At 53.5% G+C, this 19,469-nt stretch overlaps 7 protein-coding genes across 7 annotated transcripts; 4 read left to right on the top strand and 3 right to left on the bottom strand.

The window, feature by feature from the left end:
- Nucleotides 1–2,611: 2,611 nt before the first annotated feature.
- On the top strand, nucleotides 2,612–3,112 carry VC83_09192 (uncharacterized protein; the record flags this gene model as incomplete). The annotated part of the gene is made up of 1 exon (XM_024472637.1): nucleotides 2,612–3,112. The coding sequence occupies one exon, from the start codon at nucleotides 2,612–2,614 to the stop codon at nucleotides 3,110–3,112; it is 501 nt and encodes a 166-aa protein (XP_024319871.1).
- An 872-nt stretch (nucleotides 3,113–3,984) lies between these two features.
- VC83_09191 (uncharacterized protein) lies at nucleotides 3,985–4,440 on the top strand (the record flags this gene model as incomplete). Its single annotated transcript, XM_024472636.1, has 1 exon — nucleotides 3,985–4,440. One exon carries the CDS (start codon nucleotides 3,985–3,987, stop codon nucleotides 4,438–4,440), a length of 456 nt encoding a protein of 151 aa, XP_024319870.1.
- Nucleotides 4,441–5,444: 1,004 nt separating this feature from the next.
- VC83_09190 (uncharacterized protein) lies at nucleotides 5,445–9,622 on the top strand. The gene is made up of 4 exons (XM_024472635.1): nucleotides 5,445–6,023; nucleotides 6,095–6,314; nucleotides 6,374–9,053; nucleotides 9,122–9,622. Exons 1-4 carry the CDS (start codon nucleotides 5,838–5,840, stop codon nucleotides 9,327–9,329), a joined length of 3,294 nt encoding a protein of 1,097 aa, XP_024319869.1. The 5' UTR covers nucleotides 5,445–5,837; the 3' UTR covers nucleotides 9,330–9,622.
- Nucleotides 9,623–10,986, bottom strand: MRP4 (37S ribosomal protein, mitochondrial; the record flags this gene model as incomplete). Its single annotated transcript, XM_024472634.1, has 3 exons — nucleotides 9,623–9,930; nucleotides 9,998–10,766; nucleotides 10,836–10,986. The coding sequence occupies 3 exons, from the start codon at nucleotides 10,984–10,986 to the stop codon at nucleotides 9,744–9,746; spliced, it is 1,107 nt and encodes a 368-aa protein (XP_024319876.1). The 3' UTR covers nucleotides 9,623–9,743.
- Nucleotides 10,952–13,604, bottom strand: VC83_09188 (uncharacterized protein). Its single transcript, XM_024472633.1, has 3 exons — nucleotides 13,112–13,604; nucleotides 12,177–13,050; nucleotides 10,952–12,130 (listed from the first exon to the last, which is right to left on the bottom strand). The coding sequence occupies exons 1-3, from the start codon at nucleotides 13,307–13,309 to the stop codon at nucleotides 11,175–11,177; spliced, it is 2,028 nt and encodes a 675-aa protein (XP_024319877.1). The 5' UTR covers nucleotides 13,310–13,604; the 3' UTR covers nucleotides 10,952–11,174.
- On the top strand, nucleotides 13,600–16,859 carry ACE2 (Metallothionein expression activator). The gene is made up of 3 exons (XM_024472632.1): nucleotides 13,600–13,857; nucleotides 13,912–14,699; nucleotides 14,747–16,859. Exons 2-3 carry the CDS (start codon nucleotides 13,988–13,990, stop codon nucleotides 16,309–16,311), a joined length of 2,277 nt encoding a protein of 758 aa, XP_024319854.1. The 5' UTR covers nucleotides 13,600–13,857; nucleotides 13,912–13,987; the 3' UTR covers nucleotides 16,312–16,859.
- Nucleotides 16,860–16,901: 42 nt separating this feature from the next.
- Nucleotides 16,902–19,457, bottom strand: VC83_09186 (uncharacterized protein). The gene is made up of 2 exons (XM_024472631.1): nucleotides 19,114–19,457; nucleotides 16,902–19,056 (listed from the first exon to the last, which is right to left on the bottom strand). The coding sequence occupies exons 1-2, from the start codon at nucleotides 19,161–19,163 to the stop codon at nucleotides 17,394–17,396; spliced, it is 1,713 nt and encodes a 570-aa protein (XP_024319855.1). The 5' UTR covers nucleotides 19,164–19,457; the 3' UTR covers nucleotides 16,902–17,393.
- Nucleotides 19,458–19,469: the final 12 nt, after the last annotated feature.

The raw sequence follows: 19,469 nt of genomic DNA, 5'->3' as shown, positions 1-19,469 counted from the left end.
GTTTGAGGTATTTCTTTGCCAGGCCAGTCGTAGTCCCCCATATCAACGCTCTTCTCGAGACGTCGGTAGGGTAGTGATCCTCATTGACTACGAGGCGGTCCCGAATGGACGCGCTCCATTGCATAAAGGTATGTTCTATCCCATCGCTGAGCGGCGTAATCTTCTCAGAGATGGTGGATTTCTTGTAGCGATTCGGAGGGTCTTCGGAATACATCCTCGGAATCGATGGAGAACGAGTGTTTCGAAGAGGCGGCAACTGAACTGTCTCGGGGGTGTTTCGCATAGGGGAAGTTCGTCGCTCCTCAACTTCGACGGTGTCCACCGGTGGCGTGGACGGTATTCTGGTCTGGGTTGCCGCTAGGTTGGCTATCATTTCCTTGATCTCTTGCATCTGGATCTCGAGGTTTGCCATTCGATCCGGTATGTCATCGGTGGGTGCAGCGGTCGTAGCTGCAGCTGTGGTTTGTCTCGTTGACATTCGTGACGGTTGACCATCATTGTCTTGGGGGATGTTTGAGGTCATTTTCCTCATATTGGTTCGGGAGTGTATCGGTGTCGATACGAAAGAGTTTGACTTCCGGTAGCTCGTAGCTATCAACACTCTTGTTCACAATTGCCTCTGTGCTTGAGGGGGTTCTTAAGGATCTCGTATCCTATTCGGCGCCAACGCGTCGGCGACTTTACCAGCTTGCTCTGCAGGATCAAACCCTGATCCACTGGTTGTCCGTGAGTTCTCTGGGGTCACGGCTATTTGAAGTCGTCAGGTCTCTACTTCGAAATGTCACTGAGTCGCGGTCGGTGGTGTTTCGACAGTTCTCCTGAGTCGTTCCAGTTGTGGGATATTATTTACGTACGGCCGTCCCCGGCAGGCGTGATCTCTTTTGTATAATGTAAGGACGCAGGGCACCGTATCACGAGAAGTGGCATATGGGAGTGCGAGTCGGATATGAGTCGGTGCAATCCTATAGGTCTACTACGAAGGATACAAAAAAGATGAAGGTGTCACCCTGTATGGCTGTTCCCTTAAAATACCCGAAACCGCTCCGACTCAGCTAGCTCCCTGTTTGCCTAAGGCTTCCTTACGTTATGTGCCTAAGGCTGTCAGTCGCGACTGACCCGTAACGGCCCCGAGTCTCGATGGCGCCACGTGACGGCCGTAACTACCCCGAGTAAGGAGGCATCCTTACAAACGTGACCCGACGCGTGGCGCGTCGCGTGTTGCAAGTAGTCGATTTGCCATATCTTCAACAATAGACAACTGAGGAGGGAAACCTTTAGCAGCTAAGTCAAGTATATACTGAACAAGAACTGATTCCTCTAGGTTACTTAATTTCCGTAAGTTGGCTTGGATATCGCGTCATGAAGGTACGCCTTGTAAACGGTGACGTAGCTTGCGGTGGTCTACGGAATAGATCCTAGCTGCAACTCGAAGGCGCAAATTTGGGTCGCTTTGCATAGCTTGGATAGCTAGCACTAATTTGCTTTCATCATTTTTATGGCGCATGTTTTGTTGTGGAGGAATTTAACATTTACTTGGGGGGGTTGGTCACCGCATGATTTTGGCACTTTCGCTTGTTTGGCACTTTCGTTATACATGCACGTTAGATCATTATGCTGTAGATAGAAAACTCAAATCATTACATAAATAGTCACATGTCCAATGGCTGATGAAGATGACAAATGTATTTCAGCCGCTAAAAATTTGTCTTTAACTCGTGACCTTGATCTATATTCTGCGCCTAACCAAGTTTGGCAAGGCGGTAATAGACCCCCTTAACTGAGATGGGGCTAAACTTCTTTAAAGTGCGTTCGAGGGGAAGCCGATTTTGCAAGCGACTGTAGGAGATTTGGTTCCTTCTCCAATCTCGTGAGCTTCATAATATGTATGTAGTTACCGCTTTGTGGTTTTGATGATGGCTCACAAAGGGTGGATCATAGAGCATAAGAGCAAGGCACTCGAAACAAGGTACGTAAGCTAAAACGGCCACACTCTGTCCGTGGTCTCTTTATATATTTCCCCGAGACCTCTGCTAGAAATATCTCGAGCAACGGCGCGGATCCCGGATACGCGGTAGCACGGTTACCAAACGGAAACTTCGAGAATCGCTGTATTCGAGGTATACTGAGACATCGAGAATCTAGCCCAGGCATTCATTAGCGAGACAATTCGAGGATATGAAGCGACCCCAGGGACATACACAACCATCATCTAACTTGTCCTCGTCTAATACGCTGTTCAGCAGTGACTGAGCTGCGAGGCCGTCGGCTGGCTTCGTCAGCTTTTGTGTGAAGCCCGGATTGGAACCTTACCTTTATCCCGGATCTGCCAGACGAGATGGATCCGGCGAGCTCGGACTATGCGAGCATTATAGCCTATGTATGGCTTCTCTCATCCCTAGACCGTTAACTAAAAACTGCATAGGGAGGATCGCTGCTTTGCCTTCTCGTACTGCTCGTGTGCCCTCTTTTTCGTAAACTCTCCTACGAGCTCTTCCTCCGGACACACCAGGCGCTCGCAGTGGCTTTTGCCTATGCAGTGTGGTGGCATTTGCCCTCCGAAAAGCTCTTCCCCCGCCTTTATATATATGTCTCCGCAGGTTTATTACTGTCCATGTTCCTTCTACAAAGTAGCAACGTCATATTTCGCAACGGAATCTTTCGACACCACCTCTCACGGGCCACCATCACCCATGATTCGGGTGCGGTCAAGATCCGCCTTCACCTTCAGAAGCCGCTAAAGGTCGATGATGAACAGTATGTTAACCTGTGGATACCTTCTGTCAGCTTCTGGTCTTTCCTGCAGAGCCACCCGTTCATGGTGATCTCTTGGGAGCCCAAGGAGCAGCATACCCTCGATCTCCTCATTGAGCCTCAGAGGGGCCTGACCCAGGAGTTGCTATATCATGCTAAGAAGGGCCACACTATTAACCCAATCATCATGTTCAATGGCCCCCATGGGCCACGTGTTGCCATGGACGAGTACGAGAGTATTCTGATGGTAGCTAGCGGCTTTGGTATCGCCGCCCACTTACCCCACCTGAAAACCGCAAACAAATTCCGGGGTTCGTTTAAAGGGATGGGGACGTTGGACGCCGCAATCACAAGAACATGAAGGAGGCCTAACGAGAAAGCCATAAAACCTGTGGAGCGATGGACAACACGGACGGCCCTGAGAGATATCCCAAGCCGGTCCGCGAAGAAGGCGAGATGCGCTCCGGCGAAGAGGGGAACCATGTTGACCACCGCGAGTGACCCCGCTCGGAGGCCAGCGTCCGAAATCGTAGAAGCTCTGAAGCTGACGCAGAATAGATTCACTGCAGTGTAGATCAGCTGTACGAGAACACCAGCTCGACTCCATGGCGCTAGAATGCGATGTCGATGGAGAAGGTATGGATACGTGATGTGCTTTGAGAAGCGGAGGGATAGGTAAGTAACGAGCGGCATGATCTTCGGAAACAGATGAAGGAGAGCAAAGATGCCGCCTGCGGCAACTGCGTATACATGAATGATGTTCATAATGCTCGAGAGCTCGCAAAGAGATTGTGTTAAATGAGTGAGTTAAAGTAGAGACAGTCAGGAAACGGAGAATAGAGAAGGGAGGAGGGGGAGGGGGAAGGCGAGGTAAAAGGCTTTTGTGAGCGGGACATAAATGACTTGGAGACAGATTAGAAGGTAATGGAACAATGGTGACTCATACTGCAACTTACGTCATGTTTGCGCTTTGAGGTACCGCAGCTTCTTTGAAGCAAAGGCCTTGCGCCCGTCTATCCAACTTGATAGCGCAAGGGGTCGCGGTATTCAAAGCTTCTAGATGATCGGCGTAGTACGTACTCTTGAAGTGTGCCATCTGTGATGGGATAAATGGGTGGCCCGCGCGGCCATCAGGGACCAGGACCCACAACTTTTAGATAAAGTAGTGAGTGGCGCGATTCGTCCACGTCGCCCGTTCTCACTTTCCCTCTCCCTCATGCCTTTGCTTCGGCCATGGCAAGCACAACTCCTACCACTGCTAGACATTGCTCTCAGGCTTTGAGTCGTGGTGTTGGCAATGATTTAGATCAAAGCACCCAAAAGGTAACGTATTCTGAGCTGGCCCTCAGCCACGTACTGCACACTCTGCCCGCTGAGAAGGTCTTCAGTTTCCTTCCCTCCATCGTCTCATCTCTGAACGCCATGCAGACTCTCCCACGCGTTCTTCACTGGCTATGCCAGGGGCAAGGCTCACTAAATCGATACTTGGATCGTCACCCGACTGACCGTTTGCATGTTGCGGCTGCACTCGGGATCGCCTTACATTCCGAGCCCAGTCCTGCCACCAGTCCTGCCACCAGTCCTGGTCGACCTGTGCAAGCGCTATCGTTGCATATCCCAGAGCAGAAGCTGCAGTCTGCGAAAATAGATGACATATGGAGAGTGTGTCACACCACCCAGCAGGTTTGATCTAGACGGCCACTCTGCCGAACAGGAGCTAGCGTCGCGATCAAGTGTTGATCGAGATCTCCTGGGGTTGCGGTCTTTTGCGATCCGTTCTCGTAATTGGCACTGGCCATGCCGCGGAAGCCTCTGACAGATTTTGTACTCGTGCTCGATATCTCGAAGACTCTGCTTTCTAGTTATATCTGGGTAGGCTGTCTTTCTCACATACCCAGAAGGCAGGAGATATATCAAGCCTGTACTCCCTCCTGAGATAACGTCTCTGCGAGAAATCAGCTCGCTCGCCGTCGGATGTGTCTAACTATCTCATACTTCAGCAAGTTATTTCGCCAGAATACCTGTCACTTCTTACCTGTAAAATTCCAAAATCAGGAATATCCCGACCAGCCCCAGTTATTTTCGTTGAGTTGCTTGAAGTTTCAGCTCCGATGATACTGTTGGAAGTCAGCAGTTGCAAATGTGCTTCTAGGAAACAAGGAGCTTCGAGCTAAGCTCCAATTTAACCCATACCGTATTGGAGTTTGGGGTTCATGCGTCGGCTCTTTAGGACTTTCTATGGTCGACCTCTTCAATAGTGGAAGAGGTTCTTTGGTCCTGCTGTATCGAAGTCTTGTCACTGTAGCTCATGCATAACCATGATACCGTACCGGTGATCCGAGCCAAAACGGTCACAGGAATTCGCCATGACATTATCCATCGCCACCAACTAAAACATTCTGCGAGTGAGGGTCACGTTGTGAGGATTGCAAGACTGTAAATAAATTAAAAGAATTAAAAGAATTAAAATAATTAAAATCCCCCCATGTACCATCGCATTTCATGCATTCGGGCAGCGTCGCCGTGCCTGGCTGCACTGAAATGTCGTACTTTGGCAGAGAATAACTTGGAGAATAAGAATATTGAAAGAATATCCAACCCGATAACGCCCTCTGATTGGCGCGCCATCCTCCCCGCTCCCTTTCCCAAAATTTATACGGAGCACTTTGTATCGGTTTTGTGTGCAACAACCCCACTACCACAAAAGGTCGACATGACGACGCCCATCACCACCATTCTTCTTCTATTTGTCTCTCCTCCTGTTCTATAAGAAATCCTGTCCTACCTCTGTCGCCATATACTACTATATCTTTGATTCCTCTAGGTTCTCTTGACCTCGGAAAAACAAACAACTACATACGTCCTTTGTTTGGTCCCTGCCACCGTCGGTTCCCCCAGTGCGAACAAAAAGGCCGTAGAGTCAGTCCCTTGGTTATACGCGCCATTGACACTTCCACGCTCTTAGCCCCTCCCAACAAACCCTCAACAAACGAGAGAGAAAAGCGATCGGTCAGGGTCCAAACCATCCGGTGCAGCCATTACTGGTAGAGAGGAACAGTAGAGAGGAACAAAAGAGACGCGCGAGAATGTCGTCGGTCCTGTCACCTCAGGTTCATGCCGAGCTCTCGCAGCTGCTGCTGGCCCTGCAGTCAGGCGACAACAACATCCGCTCCCAGGCCGAAGAGCACCTAGCGAACAACTGGACAAACACCCAGCCAGAGGTCCTTTTGATGGGCCTGGTGGAGCAGATCCATGGCTCCACCGACACCACGGTATGCATGCAGGATCCCGTGGGATTATGATCTCTGTCGGCGCTTTCAGTTGGCTAATGTCGGGAATTTAGACGCGCTCATTTGCTTCAGTTATCTTCCGTCGCATAGCTTCAAAGACTCGCAAGGCTGCGAGTGGAGACCAGATCGAGCTGTTCCTATCTATATCACAAGAGCAGGCGTATGCGATCCGCGAGAAGCTGCTCGAGGCGCTTGGCAACGAGACCGTCAACACCGTGCGGAACAAGGTTGGCGATGCGGTCGCTGAGCTGGCGAGAGAATACTCAGATAACGGTACGAGCGCACCCCTTGGTTTTTACTGATAGTGTCCCTGACAATATATGACAATATAGGTCAACAATGGCCCGAATTACTCGGTGTGTTGTTTACGCTCAGCAACTCCAAAGACGAAGGACAGAGGGAAAATGCCTACAGGATCTTCGCAACGACCCCCGGTATAATTGAGAAGCAGCATGAGGACACTGTGCTGTCGGCTTTTGCGAAGGGCTTCAAGGATGTCAACGTCAATGTCCGATTATCGGCCATGGAGGCATTCGCCTCGTTTTTCCGCACAATTAGCAAGAAGGCGCAAGTCAAGTACTACGCACTCATCCCAGAGGTCCTGAACATCCTCCCACCGATCAAGGAGTCGCAGGATTCCGAAGACTTGACAAGAGCCCTTACTGCCCTCATCGACCTTGCAGAGGTTGCCCCGAAAATGTTCAAGCCGCTCTTCCGCAACCTCGTCGCTTTCAGCATATCTGTCATCCAGGATAAAGAGCTCAGCGACCAGGCGAGGCAAAACTCTCTGGAGCTTATGGCTACGTTCGCCGACTACGCGCCTGGGATGTGCCGAAAGGACCCATCGTTCACTGCTGATATGATTACGCAATGTTTGAGTCTGATGACTGACATTGGCGTCGACGACGACGATGCAGCTGAGTGGAACGACTCCGAGGATATGGAGCCCGAGGAGAGCGACATGAACCACGTCGCTGGTGAACACTGTATGGATAGATTGGCGAACAGACTTGGCGGACAGACCATTCTGGCGCCCACATTCGGTTGGCTACCACGTATGATGACCTCCAACGCATGGAGGGATAGACACGCCGCTCTGATGGCCATCTCGGCCATCTCAGAAGGCTGCCGTGACCTGATGGTTGGAGAGCTGGACAAGGTCCTCGAATTGGTTGTCCCGGCGCTGCGCGACCCCCACCCACGTGTACGATGGGCAGGGTGCAACGCCCTTGGTCAGATGAGCACTGACTTCGCTGGCACCATGCAGGAGAACTACCACCAGATTGTTCTTCCAGCCATTATCCCGGTTCTCGAGTCTGCCGAACCCCGCGTCCAGGCCCACGCTGCCGCTGCCCTGGTTAACTTCTGCGAGGCCGCTCAAAAGGAGGTGTTGGAGCAGTACCTGGATGGCCTCCTGAGCCTTCTTTTCCAGATCCTCCAAAGCCCAAAGAGATACGTGCAGGAACAGGCTCTATCGACGATTGCCACAGTCGCCGACTCGGCCGAGGCTGCCTTCTCCAAGTACTATGATACCCTTATGCCATTGCTGTTTACTGTTCTGCGACAAGAGAACACCAAGGAGCTCCGCCTGCTGCGTGCTAAGGCTATGGAGTGCGCTACTCTGATTGCCTTGGCTGTTGGAAAGGAGCGTCTCCGCGATGATGCCATGACCCTGGTGCAGCTCCTCGCTTCGATCCAGGGAAGCATCACTGATGCCGACGACCCGCAAGCACAATACCTCATGCACTGCTGGGGACGTATGTGCCGAGTCCTGGAGAAGGATTTCATTCCATTCTTGCCGAGCGTCATGCCACCGCTTCTCGAGATTGCGAAGGCCAAGGCTGATATCCAGCTCTTGGACGACGAGGAGCAGGCCGAGGCCATCCAGCAAGAGGAGGGATGGGAGTTGGTGCCTCTTAAGGGCAAGATCATCGGTATCAAGACCAGCACATTGGACGAGAAGAACATTGCTATCGAGCTACTTGTTGTCTACGCGCAAGTCTTGGAGGCCGACTTCGCGCCATACGTTCCGGATATCATGCAGAACATCGCCGTCCCAGGCCTTGCATTTTTCTTCCACGACCCCGTCCGCGTCATCTCCGCCAAGCTTGTGCCGCAGCTGATCAACTCCTACAAGAAGGCCTACGGAATCCCCTCCAACGAGCTGACCAGCCTCTGGGAGCCCACGCTCGAGAAGATCCTCGAGGTCCTCACCGCCGAGCCCGCCATCGAGACCCTCGCCGAGATGTACCACTCCTTCTACGAATCCGTCGAGGTGATGGGCAAGAACTGCCTCTCGGGCAAACATATGGACGCCTTCGTCTCGGCCGCCCAATCGGCGCTCGAAGACTACAAAGAGCGCGTCAAGGAGCGCGCCGAGGAAGCCGAGGAGAACAACCGCGAGGAGGGCGAAGAGGAGGACGACGACATCCTGTACGCCATTGAGGACGACCAGGCCCTGCTCGCCGAGATGAACAAGGCCTTCCACTGCATCTTCAAGAACCACGGCGTGGATTTCCTGCCCGCCTGGGGCCGCCTCAGCGCCACCTACGACGCCTTCCTCAAGAACGGCGACCCGACGCAGCGACAGTGGGGTCTGTGCATCATGGATGACGTGCTCGAGTTCTGCGGTGAGAGGAGCTGGGAGTACAACGCCTTCATCATCGAGCCGCTCATCGCCGGGTGCCGCGACGCTGCGCCCGCGAACCGCCAAGCTGCCGCCTATGGTGTCGGGATGGCGGCGCACAAGGGCGGAGTCGTCTGGGCTGGGTTCCTTGGCGCGGCGGTGGATACGTTGTTTGCGTTGTGCGCGGTGCCGGATGCGAGGGATGAGGATAACGTGTTCGTGACTGAGAATGCGTGTGCGGCGATCGCGAAGATTCTGCATTACAACGCGAGTCAGGTGAGGGAGCCGGATGAGACGAGTAGGAGGTGGGTGGAGACGCTGCCGGTGGTTAATGATGAGGAGGCGGCGCCGTATGCTTATTTGTATTTGTCGCAGCTTATTGATCAGTGAGTACACTTCATAACCCCGCCCACTTTGGCCAGGATTCAGGAGCATCAGCTAACCGTACCTACAGACAACACCCCGCTGTCCTTACGCAGCCCCAGAAGGTCTTCGCAGCCGTCGTGCTCGCGCTCGAGGCTAAGACCCTGCAAGGCCAGATCGCAGTCAAGGTCGTGACGTCGACGAAGAACCTGCTCCAGATCACCGGACAGGATTTGAATGCGTTGACGGCGCAATTGGGGCCAGAAGCGCAGTTGATTGCCAGGTCGGCGTTTAGCTAGTTGGGTAGTGAAGATGGATGTGGGGTGGGGAGGTTGATACCATGAATGAACAAGCTGGTGCGGGTTGTCGCCTGGGGAGGGAAGGCGGTTTATATGGGTTTAAGCATAGCGGTGAGCTAGATGTGGTAGTAAATCTACTAATTTTATGGAACCTGTATGCTTTTATTTGATGTGATAATGGGCGCTTTGTGGTGTAGGATCGTAGCTCGACTAGGCCACACAGGATCCTAGCGGCACTTCTGTGGGTTCATGGGAACGTCGGTTACGGATCACTGGGCTTGAAACGGCGGATGCTGAGTTATACAGTAGATAGATACCACGCCTTCCAGCCCTATATGCTATGCTATGCCAACACTTAATTCATACAAATCTTACAATACACTATCCTCGTCCCCCTTCCCCCTCTTCAGCCCCCTACTGCTTCTCCACAGGACTCTTCTTCGCGTCAACTTGAGCATCCACCTCCTCCGCCATCCACTCCGACAAGTACTCCGCAGTCTCCCAGGCCACCTTCCCGTCCTTCGCGGCCTCGGCGCGCTTCTTCTGTCCGATTTGGCCTGCGCGTCCGAGGACACCGGCGATGAGGTGCGTGCAGCGGAGTCTGGATACATCGCGTCAGCAAACTGTTTCTACACCATGAAGGACGGAAAAGGATTGGGGGGACTCACGAATCATCATTCGCCGGGATGGGATACGTAACCCAAGTCGGGTTAGTATCCGTATCAACAATGCCAATAGTCGGCACACCCGCGAGCCCACACTCATGCAGACAGATATAATTCTCCAACGGATTCAAGACCACTACCAGATCCGGCTTGACCGCTCTATGATCCTCCAACTTCTTGCGGAACGTCTCATTATCAATCACCTCATCCCTCTCATCGACGACCTTGATCCCCGCCCTCCCCAGGATCTGATCCCCATTCGTCAAGCTCCCCGGAATCCAGCGATCGAAGATATGGCATCCACCTGCCAGCTTCGCGGCGCCGACAACAGCGCGCTGCTGCCCCTTGCGCGTGCCGACGAAGAGGATCGTGCCGCCGTGGAATGCTACGCCTTCAACTACCTTTGCTGCGCGGCGGAGATGCACGGTCGTGGCTTCGAGGGAGATGATGTGGATGCCCGCGCGGATACCGTGGATGTACATCTGGTTCCCCGGGTGCCACAGCGCGGTTGCATGGCCCATGTGGGACTGCGATGCGAGGAGTAAGGGGAGGGTGATGTCGTCTGGCCCGAGGGGAGCGGTGATGGCGCGGTGGGGCTGGTAGAAGGGTGCGATGTCTGAGCCGAGGGAGCCGGTGGCGCGCTTGATGTAGTTCATGGTCTTGAAGTCTGCGCCGGCGGAGGGGTTGACGGAGTCGGGGGTGAGTTGTTTTTGAGGGGGTGGTGCGGTGGTGGTGGTGAGGGTGCGGAGGGAGGTGGTGAGGGCGCGGCGGCCTGGAGGAGGGGGGTTAGTTGGGTCAATTGGGTGGGAGGGGGGTGCTGGGGGGAGGGGGGGTTTCGTACCATGCCGTGAGGCTACATTCCGTATTATCATTGTGGTGGGCTTGATGGTTCTGGTGAGTTTGGTTGTCGTCGTCGGAGCGACTTTTGAGATTTCGAGGATGCAATATTCGGCTAGTCTTGAAGCGGTTAGCTTGATGGGTGACCGCGACATACGAGCGACAACACCAATATACAACACAGAGGGCGTATCTTTCAAATTATTTGGTACAGTCTATTTATTGAAGCTCCGAAAAAATTGTGGATTGGGCCACTACAAAGCCCCCATCATTACTGCTAACGCTAGGTACATCATGAAGGCGTAAAAATACCGCAGAAATCTAAAAACATCTCTCCTTGCTACTACCTGCTCGTCGCCTTGGTGATGGCGAAAACACCAATGATGGCAACTGCAAGAGTCACAATCGCACCCGGCAGCAGCAGATCATTCGGCACTCCAGCGATGATCTGAGGGGCCTCCTGGACGACCGGTTGTTGTCTCCGGCTGCGCGAGTGAAGGCGGTGATGGTCCTCTTCGTCGCTCTCCTCGTCTTCCTCCGAGATGACGCGCTCGCGTCTCCTGCGGATAGTTGACATTGGTGGTGTGGGTAGCTCAGCGATGACAGGGACTGGTTCGACAGTAGCCGTGATGGCTGGCTTCTCGGGGTCATGGACAAACAGATCAACCTTGTCGCGTCCACCTTGTCTGGCAATGGCAATGGCCTCCTTGAGATCATGGTCTGTGGTGATGGAAACAGTGTCTCCCTCATCGTCAAGGTAGCTCAATGCAAAGCCTGAAGCCCCCAACTTCCCATACTCAAAGCTCGCTGCTCCTCCAACAGCCTCAACCTCGGCACCGAGTTTATCTGTGACCAGGGCGATCAGCTCTGCCATGCCGTTGGACGCAGTGATGTGAAGTCTGTGTACTCGGCCACTTGGTGCCTTGAACTTGAACGGGAATGGAATATCCTCGACCGGCAGTGCAGGCTCTTCCAGGTGCCTAGCAGGAGACTCGGCTCCGGTGTGGGATGCAGAATCGCCAGGGGAAACGCTGGTATCCATCATTCCAGCGTGCTTCGAGTGGTCTGGGGACATGAGAGACCTACTAGCAACCTGGTGATGGCTGCCCTCTCCTGACATCATAGATTCCGTATCATTATCCAACGATAACCAGAACTTGTTCCAAGCAGGGCCTTCGCTGTCCCCTGTAGATATGGTGTTGATCTGCTCCAATGTGGCGTATGTAAGCTTCAAGACGTCAACCATGCCAACGATTTCGCCGCCATCGTTCATGACTGGCAGGTTCAAGTAGTGGCCATCTATCGTCTATTAGCAACTATCAGTTTACACCTGGATCGTACATACCATGCATCTTCCTCAATGCAGCTTGGATGGTCATTTCCATCGGAGCGAAGTCTGGGTGAGGCGTCATGACTCTAACGACGCTGCAGTTGGCGGGGTCCATCCCAGGAGCAATGACACGAAGGACGACATCTTTGCTTGTGAAGATTCCGGTGATGGCACCCTGGTCCTGGACCAAGACAGCTGTGGTGTGGTTCTCCTTCATCAACATTGCCGCCTCCTTCACGGAAGTGCGGACGGAGACGGTAGTCGGAGGGCGGCCATCCAGGACGGATTCTAGGGTTGGCCCGGACATCTTCAAGCGTAGAGCCTCAACGTATTGTATGATTTGTTGCGGCTGGCTGGACCCAAGCTCAGACTGAACACCCTCCAAAGCATCGTAAAGTTTGCGGGAAGAGCTATATGCCCTCTCCAACTTCTCCATAGCATCGTAGAAACACTTGGTGATATCCAAGATACCAGAGATGTCCTGGTTCTCATCCATAACTGGCAAATGGCGGAATCCCTTGCGGACCATGAGGTCGAGGGCGTCGGTTGCGCTTGTGTCGGTGCGGGCACAGAGCGGGTTCTTGGTCATGATCTCGGCGATCGTGATGCTGTTGGCCTTGATGCCAGCTCCAACAACCCTGTATGCAAGATCCTTTGCGGTGAAGATACCGGCAATGCGGTCGTCATCATCGGTGACCAGTACGCAGTCTTCTCTCTTTGCCGCCATCAATTGAGCAGCCTCGGCAACAGTTGTATTCGGCTTGATTTGAAGGGCCTGGCTGGGCCTCAGGGCCATGACAGTTCCCAGAGGAGCTCTCTTGGATTGTCTCGCACGACCGGTGGTCTTCGTCTTCTTGCTGAGGTCGGTCTCGATTTTTCTTCGGATAGCCTAATCAAACGTTAAAGGGGGGTTCTGGCAGCGGTTGCGATAAGGCGGGGGGTAAACACACCTCATCTCTCTTCGACTGCTTCTGCCTGCTGGTGCTCACTGAAGAGCCTCCAGCTTCGCTCTGAAGGGTTGAGCTCCCATGGTTCTCTAGAGGTCTCGGGATGCCCGAGGAAGGACTGTTTGTAAACTGAGGCATAGCACCTCTTGCAGCTCCACTCCTCGAGGGAGTCCCCCGCATCGTACCAGTTGTAGACGACATACTCGGTATAAATGAGGTTCTGCAGCCACGCGTGAATATGCAACCAAGGGTTCAGCTTAATCAACCTTTTACGCCCTGAGAAGAATGTGTGCCTGCGATGGCTGGTGTAAGGGTTTCCGTTGGGTGTTGATTCCGATTCCGATTAGTCCAAACTCGGAAGCTTGGCCAACCAACCCTGGTCATTCCGAATTTAGGAATTTAGGATTACCCGTTGCCCGGCAACGACCATCTCTGTTTATGCGAGATATCACATAGCGTCATCTGCCTTGGAGATCCCAAGAAACCGCAACCTGAGAAGATCATTCTACTAGAATCGCTTCAAGAAAAACCTCTACAACTCTACAATACATCTTCACTTCATATCCAATTGAATCAATACAAAAGCTTCAATCCTCATCTGCGCAAAACCTCATCTCTCAAACCGCCGCTCTTCATTCATCCCAGGGCTAACAAGGCCACTTAAACCACCAAAGGCTCATCCAGAGTCCGACAAGTGCTGATAGATCTTCAATCTTAACACGCCTGGCCTTACGGCTTGCGCTGCGGAGGTATAGATGAACCTTCTGATGAGATGAGTCTGCTCATATCTAACAAATGGACAGTCCTCGGAACCATAGGTTAGCTTAACTGCTATACTTTCAACGACACAATTTATTCCGAACTCATACTGCATTACAAATGCTGTCCAATCCAAAAAACCTTCAACGACACCGACAACACCGACGACAACAATCGACACCAACGGCTTACGACGCCCCGAAGGTCCCAACCCTGCCAACAAACCAGAAGAATGCCTCACACCGACGAGGCATGAGCCTGGATCAACGACGACGCCAATCACCAACGCAGGACACAGGAAGTATCACTAACCAAGGATTTAACGACAACCAACAGCATATATTGCAAGAAACGCAGCTGCACAGACTGGCATGCCAGGGCCAACAACCGACACGCTTTTTCAACCCGACAGACGATGAGAACTACTTAATATCGCCTCTTGTCACACCGCAAAGGAAAAACTTTGGTATCGGGTGTATCGATGTGTATGGAGCCTCAAAAAAACGCGCTTCGTATTCAGCATACCCCGAACCGATCAATTCGATAAACGGAGTCAACGAGAACACGCACGCCAGGAATGGCCAGTTCGCCGGCAATGACTCTCTTCTCTACCAGGATGAGGAGACCACTCCTTCAGCATATGTTGACTTTTCAATGGCATTCGATGGCTCGCAGGCGCAAGAAAGTTGGAACGCAACTATCAAGCCCAACAGGTCTTCGCATAGCCGTCGGGTCAGTGGCAACATTGCCGATAGAGTGGCGCAGTATGAAGATTTATCTGCTAGGCAGTCATCTTCAAGGCCAATCACGCCTCCTAATCATGATTCTCCGAGTATGTATTTTCACATATCCTGTATTCCATTACTAACAGCATGACAGACTACATTCCCCTCACTCCAACACAAACACCATTTACTCGCCATGCAAAGGTAAAACACATGCCGCAAGCATTTTCTGGCGACTATGATACTTCCATGGAGGCCACCATCAAGCCAACCCACCGCAGGAATCGCCAATCCCTCTCAAACTTCCAGCACATGCGTATCCAGGCGGAGATGGGCGACTCTCCATCTCCTCCTAGCAACAGCCCAATGCCAAACTCATCGTCCATTGGTATGCAATACGTCAAGACCGAGCCCAGGAGTTACGAGTCACCCCATCAATCACCAACCCACTCGAAATACCCTCCTCAGAACTTCCACTCCCAATCCTCCTCACCAGAACTACCCCAAAGGTTACTTTACCGCGACCCCTTGGACAACAAGCCACACCTCGATGCCCCCAATGGATCGTACCCCGACCCCGAGGAATTCTCCAGCCAAGCCAACTCCCCCATGCAATCCTCCTCCCTCCACCACCGCTCCTTCTCTGAAGACAGCACCTGCCACGCCGATGAAGCCCACGCCGAAACCGGCATCACCACCGACGACATCGCGTGCTACATCTCCGGCCCCTCCCCCACCGACCAGAAATACCTCTGCCTCTTCCCCTTCTGCAACAAGCGCTTTGGGCGCAAGGAAAATATCAAGTCCCACGTGCAGACCCACCTCGGCGACCGCCAATTCCAGTGCCCGCACTGCCGCAAGTGCTTCGTCCGGCAGCACGATCTCAAGCGCCACGCCAAGATCCACAGCGGCGTCAAGCCGTATCCCTGCGCATGCGGCAACAGCTTCGCGCGCCACGATGCGCTGACCCGTCATCGCCAGCGCGGGATGTGCGTTGGTGCCTTTGAGGGCGTAGTTAAGAAAGTCGTCAAGCGCGGACGACCACGCAAGCACCGCCCCGAGCACGACGAGCGCGTCAATAAGACGCAGCGGACAAGGACGAAGAATAAGAACGCCGCTGCGGCAGCGCCGGCGAGTAACCCGTCATCCGAGGCGCCGTCTTCAGCGTCGGAGTACTCAGAGAGCTCGTATGGCCTGTCGCCCGCGCCGCAGGCGGATTACGATGTCCTTGATGCCCCACCATTTTCCAAGTACGCGCATAGTCCGTATGCATCCGCTGATCCGTTTGTTGGCGCTGGCGTGGACGCGGAGTTGGAATACGCGATGCAGCCCGTCACTGTGGCGGCTGAGACGCAGTGTATCTCCCCCCAAACAATCCAGAATGCCGCAAGCCCTACTTATTCGCACCACTCCCACCACACCGCCGCAGCGACCAGCCCGACGCTGAGTGCGCGCTCGCCGCCTGACCTGTGCACGTCGACGTTTGAGGCGTCGTCGCCGAGCGCGAGTTTGTCGTTCTATGATATGCCTAGTGGGCAGGGGCAGCAGGATGCGGATGAGATGTTCCTTGAGGCGTTTGGGGAGGGGTTGCCGATGGTGGGGGCGCAGGAGGGGGATTTATTGGGGTTTGTGGGGGGGAAGGAGTTTGAGGGGTTTGGAGGGGGGGTGGGGGATGTGGAGGAGTTGTTTGGGGAGGGAGCGGGGGTGTGGATTGATTAGTTGCTTGGCCTTTTCAACTTCTCCCTTTCTCCCTTTCTCCCTGCCTCGCTCGCCCCTTGGGGTGAAAAGTGGGTTTGGTGTACGATACGATACGATGCGCTATGTGTGTTGTTGTTTTATTCTGGATGGTGCTTTGGATTTGCTTTTTTGGAAATGGGACTGGAACACGGCGGCTGGTACCGGCGGGGTGGGAAGGGAAATGGGAAAAGAAAGGTTGTTGCTTGTCCACCGGACGCACCTTTTGGCGTCTTGTGATTTATATTGTCAGTTCCTGTCAGTTCTGTCAGTCTGTTTTTGTTCTGCTTGCTGTGCTTTGTAGGTGCGCTGCACGACAGCGCTTATCTAGTGAGTTAGTGGATCTATGCGTTAATGGCAGTGATGGATGGAATTAACGTGGATGTGGCATATTTCATTAGAGGCAGTATGGTGTGTTATGATAGCTAAGCTACTTCAGTCAGCTAAGATGCAAGATTTAAATGATAACATCCTTCATTAAAGTCAAGATATAAATGAAACGTCCTTCATTAAACTCATGATATAAATAAAACATCCTTCATCAAAGTAAGAATCAAGATATATATCTTATTAAGCTATCTACAAGCGAAAAAACAAAAAATGTAGCAACCGTTATAACCCGCCCAGCTCACAGAAACGCCCAACGTCCTGCACCTGCCTCGCGGGAATAGAAGAATTGCCTAGACACAGCGCGCCTCCACACGTCCATGCCGTAGGGCAGGGGGACGTAGGATCCAGCGCGCTGGCTACTCGTTTGTGCATGGTATGCATGCACGAGGTTGATGTTCCGCATGGAATACAGAGTTTCAAGGATGGGTCTTGCCTTGTACTCCACCTTGCCTTGCGGGTTGTGTCATGGGGATGGGGGGTGGGGAAGTTGGTGGGGGAGCGGTGGGGTGGGTGGGTAGTGAGAAGGGAGATGAAGAGAGATAAGAAATGAGAATGGGGAAAAGATGAAAGGGGGAACACATATAGTACGGCGGGGGGATCCAGGAAATCGCTGTATTGGGTATCTAAAACAAATCTCGACCGTTAACTTTTAATGCGCAATTGGGATAGGGAGGTCATCAATTCTGTATCGACTTCCTCTTCGCAAACAGCGGCGACCCACCATCCTCATCCATATGATCCAGCATCTGGTCGATGCCCGTGATATCCAGATCCCTGCGCGCGGCTGCGATCTGTAGTTGGCCTGCACCGCTCTCTAGCGCTGGTACTCGGGGCTTTTGTGCTCCGCCAGACTCGGGGAGGTCTGCTACGATGACCAGACGGTGCTCGGCTGCGACGATGAGCTCGGGTGTGCTGCCATCGACCACACTCTGCGCGAGGCCGGTGCAGCGTTCGCCGCAGAGGTTGACGCCGTCGATGCGAAGCATCTTGGTTCCTGAAGCGCCGCTGAAGAGGTTCGCGCCGCGGCGGTGCTGGGCTTCCCAAAAAGAGCGAAGAGATGGGATAACGGCGTAGGCGTCTTCGATCCAGAACGCGATACGCTCATCTGCCGGGCTGGTAGTTGTCGTTTTCGGGAGGGGTAGAGCGGAGATGAGTCCCGCGGTGGCGGATTGGTTGTGCGAGCCTAGGAGGGCGGGCTCGACGGTGCGGCGGGTGGCAGGGGTCATGGGGGCGAATTTGGAGGTTGAGGCTGTGGGGCGGGAGGTTGATTTGATGGGTGGTCCGTCGATGTAGCCGGAGATGGAGAAGGGGGTTAGGGCGCCGCCCTTGATGCCCTGGCTACCGAGGATACCTCTTGATGCGCCGGGGCCGGAGCCTTCGAGGTCCCAGACGCCCCATTCGCCGTCGGCAAGGAGGACCATGACGGCTTTGCCGCCGAGGACCCACTTGGTGTCGAGGATGGCCTTGCGGGAGGAGAATTTTGCAGTGTCGGACTTTATGAAGTCAGTGTGGAGGGTTAGGAGCCAGGATCCGTCGGAGACGTCGGGAGAGTAGATTCTGATTGCCCCTGTCTTGTCTGCGAGAAGTAAATTGTTTGAGGAGTGGCTGAAGTCGAGGCTTGAGGCTGGAGTTGACAGATACTGCGTCTGGAATGGGGCAGTGTGGTCTTGTGACAGCCTCTCGGTCATCTTCCCTCCTTTTTGCGCAGAAAAGACTGGCACTTTGTGGAGTATCAGCAAGCCTGTGACTTCCCTCGAATGAGAGGCCACAAGCAGATAACCACTCGATTTGGTCTTTTCGTCCTGTTCCTTGACGGATGTCATGGCAACCCCATCAGCAGGGGTCGAGAATCCGGATAGAGTAACAACAGTCTCGGCCCAATTCCTCGATTTGTTCGTTACCTTCCTCTCGGGCGACGGCGGCGTTATCGGCAGAGACACAAGCCGAACTGAGCTATCCCCACAGGTGGCAGCAAAGACAATCCTATCTTGCACGGCCGCACAGACCGCCAGGTGCGTCGCACTGGTGCCAAACATGAGATCAATATATTGTAGCACTGGAGGAAACGGACGAGACGGGTCAGTCTCGGCCTCTTCGTCCTCAAACTCTGCCTCCTCCTCGGCAGCATCAGGCGCCTCCTCGTCCGAGTCAATGATCATGACTGCATTGTTTGAGGCTCCGTTTCCGTTTGCCTTTGGTGCCGCGGCGGGCTTGAAGGTGCGGCCACCCCGCCAGATGATGAGCACGCCCTGGTCGTGACCGCAGATGACGATTGAGGAGCCATTAGGTGCGAGGGTGGGGTATGGCGCGGCTGTGTAGATTCGGTGGGAGAGCTCGTAGCTGTTGATGGAGTCAGGTCAGTCATAATGTCTCAAAGCGGGGAGGAAGGTTGCACACCTCAATTGAACGTTCTGTTCGGTGCGGAGGAAGCGCTCTGAGAAGCCCATTGTGAGCGAGGCGGCGTAGCCAGTGTCGTGTGTGGCTTTCCACAGGTAAATGACGCGTGGTCGTTGTTTGGAGAGGACGACAGTGAGGTAATTCAAGCTTGGGGGAAGGTGAAGGCGCGCAGTGTATAACACAAGAGGTAACTTATGTTGTGACGTGAAGCTTGGGCAGTTTCTTGCCCAGTAAAGCGTAAACCGATGAAGCTTAGCAGAGTTACTTTGGTATATTTCCGCCGCCGTAGCTAGCGGAGCGGGCTGTTCCAGACGTGAACTATAGTGGTAAGTAGAGTTAGTGGTAACCACAGTAAC

Source organism: Pseudogymnoascus destructans, assembly GCF_001641265.1.
Source record: "Pseudogymnoascus destructans isolate 20631-21 unplaced genomic scaffold scaffold_34, whole genome shotgun sequence".
Lineage (NCBI taxonomy): Eukaryota > Fungi > Ascomycota > Leotiomycetes > Thelebolales > Thelebolaceae > Pseudogymnoascus > Pseudogymnoascus destructans.
The sequence above is the reverse complement of the archived record's forward strand: the minus strand, read 5'-3'. Positions and strand labels throughout refer to the sequence as shown.